A 10,360-nucleotide genomic window follows, 5' to 3' on the forward strand; every position below is an offset into this window, starting at 1 on the left:
TCAAATATTTAGAATGTCTTTTAATATTCAGTAGTTACTTTCTTTTTACTCATTTTTTACTGCATTTCATGTATTTTATTGCTTTTTGTAATTTTATGCATCTTTTTTTCAATGTGCTTAATATGCCAATTCAAAAATTTACTTTGTCTTTCTTTTTAATGTAAAGCAAATTTGGTTCCAGAAGGGAGTTGCAAAGTGCTGTATAAATAAAGATTCATTCAGACATTCAAAGAAAATTATTTACAAGTAAAAACTCAAGTAGTTATCTGCTATAGTTGTCTTTTTTTGGGCACAAAACAGTAGAATTTGCTAAAAAAAAAAAAAGCATAAAACGTTTTTTTTGTTTTATTTATTTACTTATATTTCTTATATTAAATTGAGGATATTTCAAACCATCAAAATTTAACCAATAAAGACGTTTTATAAAAAAATGAATTGTGTTGATTTTAGTCCAGATTCTGACTAGATCACAATCTAGACAATTCACTGGTGGATTCAGTGTTTTTGTCCTGCAGCAGGAGCCAAGTGCTTCAAAAGTTTGATTGAAAAAGTTTAAATCTCTTCCTTCAGAAACATGGTTTTATCCAAGTTACCCTGAATCTGATGCACTTCTTTTTCTAGAAAGTTCATCTTTAGTCTCATCAGCCTATTTATTTAAAGTATAATTCTGCCTATAAATAATCTTCCCGTTTTTTTAAACGTTTATTTATTATGTCTGACTTTAACCGAGTTAATATTCTCTTTATGTTCTTGTTTTATGGCATTCTAGATGAGTCTTTGTTGGGTTCTTGGAGTCAATTTGAATTAGAAATGTCTTAAATCTCTCTGAGTAAAGTGTATTTTTTGTCTGTTGAGGCATTTCTTTAGATTGCACAATGGTGGATTTCTCTTGAAATCTTTCAGGAGGCTTCACTTTTTCAGATAACTTCTATTAGGCCCATCTGCCCTGCAGGTGTGGTACTAATTAGGTAAACATTAGCATAAAGCAGTCATCAATTAAAATGGCACAAGACAAACAAGAGCGATCAAGTTGATCAATCAAAAGTTCAGATAATGACGAGTAATGTTTATCAAAAATATATTTTCTTTGTCATTAGATTTTCCTCACAGAGCACCTCACACCTCCATGCCCCTCCTCTCCTCCATCCTTATGTCCTCAAACTGTCCTTGTCTCCCCACCCCCTTACTGTCTCACACATTCTCATCATCATCTTAATTTTTTTTTCCTTTCCTGCCTTCAATTCTCCGTCTGGACTCGATCTGATTCCCTTCTGTGACTTGCATTCTTAATGAATTACAGAAAAGCTGAGGGAAAAATCTCGTCAGGTTTTCATCGCCATGAGGTCAAACACCTTTAAAATGTTTTGTCTGAATTTGCAGAAGTAGAAACCTAAAAAAAAAAAAACTTTCCTTTAAACTATAATTCACATTAAAATGTTTCAAAAGCTGAACTGAAAGATGCTTCTCTTCATGCTAAGGTGCATGATGATAAGTTTGCACAATTATTCTTCAAGAAGATGGCAACAAAAAAAGGACCAAAAGAAAGAATCCAATGCTAATGTCCCCGTTCTGTGTTAGAATTACAGCATTTCCCCCGCTGAGATCAGTGGAACATTCCGCTGTTCAACAATGTGACTCATTTTATCCTAAAAATGACAAGTGAATAAATATGTTCCTTCCTGTGGTCACAAGAGCAGCTCCCAGGGCGTTTTTTCATGTGAAGGACACACGCTGTTGTTTTTCCTGCTGGTCCTTTCTCCTTTTCTTCTCCTTCAAGAGTCGTTTCAACCATCCTGTTAGTGACAACACCAATATGCAGGCTCTTGTCTATGTCATTAATGTCTACCATCCACACTTCACCATTAAGACAAATTGGATTTTGTCAAAATTTCGTACTTTCGTTTTGTTGCCTCCTTTGAATCAGAAACTTGCAGGATTATTTCTCCTGTACTTTTATTTTTTCATGTTTTGCATTTTATTATTATATAATTTTCATGTATTTATGGAAAACATTCTGAAAAACACTTCAAATTCTGTGTTTGAAAGATAATACTAAAATGAATCTGCCTTTAGATGATCAGAAAGATTAATTAAGATTTTAAAAAAATCACACATAAAATAAAACTCTTTATGCTTTATGCTCATCAGCTGCCAATCAGAGACCAATGTGGTCAATACTGGTTGTTCTTCCCCAAAAACTCAAGTCGAGTTTCAGTATGAATTTTCTACATTAATTAAATAAATCAGTAATCATCTGCTACATAACTCCCAAAAAAATGGCATCATTTAGTTTTATTATGTTTGGATTTAAACCTAAAACCTTTCGTAGTGTTAATAATTAAGTAAAAATCTTCTTTACAAAGACAAATATGTTCGGGGATCAATGCCCCTCATCACTCGGATCACTTCTTTTTTAAATAAAACCTGCACTTTTATGGCATCAGGGTCACGATTTGTTGATTAAAAAGCCTCTCATATGTCCTGCTTTACTGCAGCTGCCACTCAAACGCAGCAGAAATTAACCAGCAGAGGAGAAAAAAACTGACAAAAGATGATGAGCTCAAGTTTCACCCACCCACCCATCTTCTTGTCCGCTTCTTCCCTTTCGGGGTTGCGGGGGTGCCGGAGCCTATCCCGGCTACTGACGGGCGAAAGCGGGGTTCACCCTGGACAGGTCGCCAGTCTGTCACAGGGCCTCAATCACACACACATTCACACCTAGGGGCAATTTAGAGTCACCAATTAACCTATGAAGCATGTTTTTTGGACGGTGGGAGGAAGCCGGAGTAAGAGCTCAAGTTTCATCATGTATAAATAAAACATTTTGGTGACAGCATTAAATGTTAGGAGAGTATAAAGCGTCACACCTGGAGGTCACTGTTCTGCAGAGCTGCTGTTTTGTGCCTTTTATTTGACTTCATGCTTTTTCTAATACATTCATCATTGTTGGAAACACCTTCAGCGAGCATTGGTGAATTCTTGTGAACTTTATACAAAGCTGTGAAGTAATAGCAACATCTACAAAAAATAAATAAATCAGAAAACTTTGAAACTACTAGATTGGCTTTTTTGTTTTAGGATTATTCTTTATATTAAATTTGCTTTATTCTAGGATTGTTCTCAAGTTTTCTGGTTTTTTGTTAATATTTATGCGTACTAGTACTAGGTAGTGTTGCCAGATTGGACGGTTTCCAGCTCAATTGGGCGTTTTTTATTATGACTTTGTGGGCCAAAAATGCTATTTGGGAGCTTTTAGTTCCTTATTGAAATTCATTCCAACCAAGAGCATGAGAGCCAGGTGGAGCAGTACTTCACCTGTCATCAACCTCACCTGCCGTCATGGGATGTTTAGTATACTAATAATGGAATACATTTGTGTCCACTAACTTGTTCCACAAATGCAATTTATGTTTGATTCTAATCATTTCAATCATTTTTATCCTCAAAATTTGCTCTATTTCCTGTTCAATTTCAGAGGTAGATTACGCAATTGCATGAGAAATGGGTTTGGTTGTCAATTTAGTTCACTCAGCGTAAGCTAATAATGTAATGTTTTATCAATTTTTTTATATAGTTTTGACATGTTTATTACAAGACCTCCTGTTCTATTTGATAAGTATAATATTTTGCATTTGTTTAGCATTTGGAAGCTCTGAAAAGACAGAATGAGGCAGGAAAACATCGGTGCTTTTTGAGACATTAATATAAAAACAATACACTGTTTGTTTTATGAATGCATTTCTATGTTTTTGGAAGGATTTTTACTGCTGGTGTGACACAAAATTTTCAACAACTAATACTTTCTGGATTTTTTTAAGATGATATTTGATTTAGTTTTTAATATTAATACTTGGAACATTTTAAATTCACAAAAACAAGTATTTGAAAATTAAAATCCCTCTTTATTATGTTGCTTATATTTTACCTAAAATCAAGAACATTGTTCACTTTTGTTTATTATTACCCCACAAGTTAAAACTTCTGGTGTTTAATTACTTGTGTTTTTTTTCCTTTCCACATTTGAACTCGTTTGAAAGAGGTTAAATGGTTGATGCATGACCTTAACATGCAGCTATAACATCAGGCAATCATGAAGTGTATCTCACATTTTCATCAATTCAAAGACGAATAAGCAACAGACTCCAATGTTTCAGGTAATCAGCGATTCTCTAAGATGTTCCTTTCCTTCACTGTGCAGCTAACGGCGGTTTTAGCAGAGGCTCACCTGCGCTTTCGCAGCTTCTTGTTCTCAGTCTTGAGCACGTGGAGCTTCTTGGCAAAGCAGACAATGATCATGAAGAGGAGCAGGACCACCAGAGCCGAGGCGCCAACAACCAGACAGATGACCTGGAACTCGGTGACCACAGACTCGCAGCGGGAACCCTTGTGCCAAATGTAATCCTGGACGTTGCATCTGAAACACAAAAATTAGCAAAAAAGATTTTAAAAGAAGTTCTTAAGAAATGTTTTACAAAATGTGGAGAAAATGTTAGAAATTCTTGTGGATATCAGGATATTTCAGATATTGTTGGTTTTAGTTCAAAGTCATGTCTCTTTCATTAGTTCAGTGTTTAAATACAGTCATGCACGCTTTGAGCACAGCTTCATCCTGTTGTGATTGTTCCTGGCTCCCCTCTGCTTTTGATTATGTGAAACTGAACAAAGAAAAGACAAAATAAAAGCCCCTTACTACGTTACATAAATCCTTTTATAAAATCATCGGCTGCAGCAGCATTAGTCACTACCAGGTTTGGGTTGACGCTTTATTCAGTAAATATAATCCCTCTGAGCCTGAAAACTCAAAAGAAAGTAAAAAAAAAAAAAAAAAACAGCCGGAGGTTTTTTCCGATGACAAACGCGTTCTCTAACACAAACGTACATGCACTTTCTGCGAAACATGCACAGTTGGAAAAGACATTAGTGATTTTAGTATTTAACACAATGGGGATGTGGACACACAAACAACACATAGCCGCCATCTGAGTCCCATGCTCCTTTCAGAACCGTCTGGCAGAGTACAGCGTCCGCCTGGGGACAGAACCCACCGAGGCAGATGGCTCTGTCTAAACACAGTTCAGCGTATAAAACAACAAATATCTCACTATTTAGTAAGACTCTGCCACCATTTTATCAAACTCATTTCTCCTCGTTATCATTTTGTCTGAGAATAAATGAACAAATAAACTTGAGAAGCAGAGGATCAAGCTTTTTGACAGAAAGTGTGCAGCGAGGATTCAGGAAGAAGGCTGCACACAAAAGCACATTAGCAGTTCCTCTATTGACGTGCACGTGTCGAACACATATTGATGTGTCTTGTATTGGATATTTAATGTGCACACACAAGAGCATGGCAGTGAAGTTTCCCCACCCCGCCTGCATGCTGAGGTTTCTTTCACGGTCAAACAAACACAAAACGGGTTAAGGATCTATTTTTGGTTTAGAAAGAGAGAAAATTCTCTCCATTTCTTTAAATATGTATGGTTGAATATTTACTGTAAGTATGTCTGAGTTGCAGCTTTTAGTTTCTCATCCAAATATGTTTCCGTTTTCTTCAGTTATAAATCACAAAGAAAGAACTTCTGAGATCAAAACACAAAACTGTGGAAACATTAGTGACAATTTTTGTAATAAGATTCCTTAACAAGCTTTATTAACACATTAACAAACATTATTCATGTGTTTATAGGATGTTATAAGGCATTTATTAGCACAATAAGCCAAATATGGTTATTTACATAATTTCTAAGATTTATTAACATATAAAGTGGCTCCATGGTCTACAAATACCATATTAATAAACTGCTTACAAGCTTAAGAAATGTACTAACAACTTTTGTCAACATCATACTGAGTGTTTTGCAGCACCTCATCTAAAGTGTTACTCATTTTTTATTTTAAAATAACCTGGATTGGAAAATGTTTCAGAAACACCACATAAAATTTGGGTTCACATTGTGAGTTTCTCTTTTTTGTCCCCTGTCAGAGTGTGAAGCGTTTTGCTGGCATGCGTCATATTAAAGCAGTGTTTGCATATTTATGGGGGTTTTTGTGCAAAATACAGGTATTCTGACAAACCAAACAAAGAAAATGCAGAAGAACTCTTATTTAAAAACCCACTTGATCATCTTTTGGGTTATTGGAAAATCATTCTAAGATGTAGTTTCTGCAGAGCGGCTGGGGTTCATTAAAAATTCACCTCTGTTGTTGTGGTAGGGGCTGTTGGCTCCCTTTAAATCCTATCATCCACTCGTTTGAACTCTTTCCCGTTAGCTTACAGCCCCTCACAACCCCAACATAACCGTTTTTACTGGTGCAACAAAAATGGCAAATAATATTGGAGCCATGCAGCTCAGACGAGGAAAATGAAGACGTACATGTATCTAGTCATCTACCAGTGGATGTCTTGGAATGGAATGAAGCAGGGAGCTCGTGGCTTTCCACTTTAGTTCCAAAGTCACATCTTGCAAAACTGCTCCTGATTCAGATGTGCCTTTTTCTAGGATATAGGTCAAATCCAAATTCCTCCCCTACCCCTTTAGTTTTTCTCTACCCCTCCAATTGTAGGGGCATTTGAAGCTGTAGTGGTGTCTGAACTTCTTTCTTGAAGAGGAAGAGGATAAGGACTTGGGTCTGCCTATCCCTCCGCCGGTAGGGTGATCTTGTGACGAGGAAGAGAAACTTATTTCAAACACTTTTTTTCATCTGCTCCTGATTCACAACAATTTGAAATAAAAAATACTAAAAATTCTTAATTTTCTGAACACATGTCCTCCATCATTAGAAAAATGTCACAATAACATGTTAAAGACCAACTCCAATGAAAATGGACATGTTCTTGTGGCATTTTTCGTTTGATAGAAGACATTTACAAAACAATTTAGGCTAAAATAGCATTTCTGAGTATTTATTTATTTAAATTGTTGTAATTTAGGAGCAGAAAAAACTTTTATTAGTGACGTAAGTGCTACAATTGGCATCCACAAGCTCCCTGCTCCTCTCCATTCCGATTCATTCACCTGCAGACAAATAGATCCATGAACGTCTTTCTTTTCCTCGCCTGAGCTGGAATCTGGATCAAAACTGTACAGCTGAATAGGTCCGATATTGCTGGTCCTTTTTGCTGCCCCAGTGTTGTTATGTAGGGGCTGTAAGCTAGGGGAGAGCATGTCAACAGATGGATGACGGGAAATGGGAGCGGGCTTACTCTATGCCAACAGCTCCGCCCACAACTCAGAGGCAAATATCTTAAACAACACGGTAAAAAGTGAAACACTGGATCAATTAACAAAAGTTCTGTAATTTGTTGCATTTAAAAATATTTGTTTTTATCATATTACATTTTTAAGTTGAGTAAGCCATCAAAAAAAATAATTTGATGAAAACTAATTACTTTAAACGTAACAAAACACTGAACTTTTGAACTTAATTGACCCAATGTTTCACTTTTTACAGTGTATGTTCAAGAAAACAATAAAAGGTTTTTTGATGTTGGCAAAAAAAGTCATAATCATAATTAAAAGACCACTTTATAAAATAATAATTGGAGCAGGGCTTTAAAAACACCAAAACATGATTTTCATTAGAGTGGGACTTTAAAAATGGTCCTGGGGTGTTTCTCAATGTCTTTAAACAGGTTTCAGGTTAGTTGTGTCATTTCACTTCTGTCCTTCAAGTTCCTGAAAAGAGAAAAAGTAATTTCTCCTCCAATATGAGGGCTTCAATTTTTTAAAAGAAACTGAAAACAAAAAACTTTAATCGTTTATGAAAAGCGAACGCAGGATTTAAAGTAAGACATTACACTGTCATGACAGCTGAAAAGTTACATAAGTGGAAATTCCACGTTTTATCTCTAACCAAAGACACACTTCAGACTAACGTTGCTCCGGTTTCACTGAACAAAACGGGAAGCAGCAGCTTTAACCACCGACTGACAGTATTTCTTTGCCTTTATTCCTGTGTCACGTTTTTGGACATTTGATGTGCTCACCCAGATGAGGGCGTGTAAAGTGAATGAAGTTGCCGGGGTGTGCAGCCGCTGCAGCGACGCTCCCAACATGCTAAGTAGGTTCCTTTCACGGGTTTGTTTCCTGAATCCTGCATGAATCCTCTTTTTTATTTTACAAGCTGACGGAAGACGCTGGCGAGCAGCCAGGAGACATTTTGAGCGAGGAGAGAAGATATCACGTATTTAAGGAGACTTTCAGCGCTCTCAGCCTCGCAGTGATTCTGTGTTTGTGCCCACAAAGAGGACATTTATATAAGTCAGTGTGAGAAGGCGAGGAGGAGGAGGGGTGATAGAAGGCGAATGGAAATGAAAGGCACAGAGAAGGGATGCATAAAGGGAAGATGATCGAGGAGGTGCTGGTCGTCATGGAAACCCAGCTGAGCACCAAACGGAGCAGACGCAGCGCTGACATGTCGAGCCATCACAGGCGGGCTCACAAAGCGACAGAATTTTGTAACTCGGCCAGTTGAACCTTTCCCCTTCCCTCTCCATCACCCCCCCACTCTCTGCACGCCCCCCCCCCCTTCTTGTAATCACTTTCACTGCTCTTCCCTCCATCTCTGCTCTTCATTTTGCTGAGTGCATTCAGCTCAATCAAGCTTTCCTGCTTAGTTTGAGCTTCTTCTGACATCAGGATGGAGCGTGTGGATGGAGGTTCTGTGTTTGAGCTTCGAATACAAGAAAATAAGTGACATCAAGCATCTAATCTGCCCTGCAAAGCTAAACATTAGCATTGATAACAACCATTATTTTCTGTGCTTACTACACTTTACAAAGTATATTTCTATATATAAATGTATTTTTTTAAAGTAATGGTTTTAAAAATGTGACATTCTTCTTCAGAATTCCTGTTGGGGTCACGGGGTACCTGGAGCCTGTACAGCTACTGTTGGCTGAAGGCGGAGTACACCCTGAACAGGTTGACAGTTAGCTGCAGGGCCATACACTCACACGGTGCAAAAACAAGCCACCCAGAAATAAGTCAAAAATTTTAAAAAGTGAAAAAAATTTCTTTAAATTAAAAAAAAAAGTACCAACAGGGAAATAAAAATGGTATTACCAAGAAAAACAAATTCTAGTCACTAAAACATGTTTTTCTGGTAATTAAAAAAAAAAATTCTTGATAGGACTATTTTTACTGCAAGATGGTAAAAAGGACACATTTTCTTAAAACAAGGGTCTTTTTACTTTCTTAAAGGTTAGTTTTCGCAGCGTAAAAACTTCAGGGCAGTTTAGAGATACCAAATAACAATATGGAGGCCACAATTCTCAGTTTAAAACCAAACTGCATGTTACACCAATAAACCAAATTGCGGGGAAAGTGCATCGTTGTAACCCTCCCGTATGCCATTAGATTGACATGTAAAGTGTCAAATGTGTTTTGTGCTAAATTTAAGACTGATTTATTGTGCATCACAGGGCCAATCTAAGCCCATTGAAAGCTTTATCTCCTTTTTTAGGTTGCCAACAGGCTAGAAACAATTATTTTAAAGATTTTTAAAAAATTATGTGTGTGTGACGGGGGGGGGGTTGTAAAGCACAAAATGCACATTGGACTGAAACAAGAATGTAATCTAAAATCTGAGGTTTGAACCAAATTGTGTGTTGTTGCATCTCTACTATGAAGGATGTTTTTGGACTGAGGGAAGAAGCTGAAATATCTGGACAAAATCCAAAAAGTCCACACAGAAAGATTCAAGCTTGGATTCAAACCAGGACCTTCTTGATAAGAGGAAAGAAAATCTACCAAAATCATTTCTATAATAACAATTTGGAAAACTTGAATATCTGTAAACTTTGTTGTAAAACTGTCTCATTCTCACCATTAAGTATCTGAGGTCACTTAAACAAACTGCTCCTCATCAACCGCAATCATCACACCCACATAACAGGTCCTCACCCAGTGCACTCTGGGAGCTCCGCTGCCGTTAAAGACACTTCAGGGAGTCATTTGTTATGTCTCACTGAACAAAAGTGTTGATTTGTCTGAAAACTGTAGTAACGAAAGGCTTTGCAAACACTGATGCACCTCCTGCACTTACTGTACTGCTATTAACATGGGTTTCACACTGACATCTGTTTGCACTGTGCAGACATCCCTAATTCTCTTAGTAAAAACATAATAGTAAAGATGGTCTATTTTAAAGGGGAAATAGTGAAAATAAAATTGTCCCCCAGACCCAGAAACTTCCTGTATCACCTTTGACAGCAGCAGCTGGAATTGAGCTTTTGCTGTCACTGGTCTAATTGTGTAGGAAAGAAATGTTAACAAATCAATTTCCTGGATTTCCTCTAAATCCCAGGAAACTACAGGGAGCAAACATCTGACTTGAAAACACCAAAAAAGTATTCACC

At 37.0% G+C, this 10,360-nt stretch overlaps 1 protein-coding gene across 8 annotated transcripts in view; it reads right to left on the reverse strand.

Annotated features, from left to right (window-relative positions):
• cspg5a (chondroitin sulfate proteoglycan 5a) overlaps positions 1 to 10,360 on the reverse strand; it is a 59,729-nt gene that overhangs the window by 15,475 nt on the left and 33,894 nt on the right. For all 8 annotated transcript variants that reach the window (XM_024258454.1, XM_024258452.1, XM_024258450.1 and 5 more), the window contains exon 3: positions 4,226 to 4,414. In XM_024258454.1, the coding sequence (XP_024114222.1) occupies positions 4,226 to 4,414 (189 nt within the window). The remainder of the gene's footprint in view (positions 1 to 4,225; positions 4,415 to 10,360) is intronic.

Source organism: Oryzias melastigma, linkage group LG16 (genome assembly GCF_002922805.2).
Source record: "Oryzias melastigma strain HK-1 linkage group LG16, ASM292280v2, whole genome shotgun sequence".
NCBI lineage: Eukaryota > Metazoa > Chordata > Actinopteri > Beloniformes > Adrianichthyidae > Oryzias > Oryzias melastigma.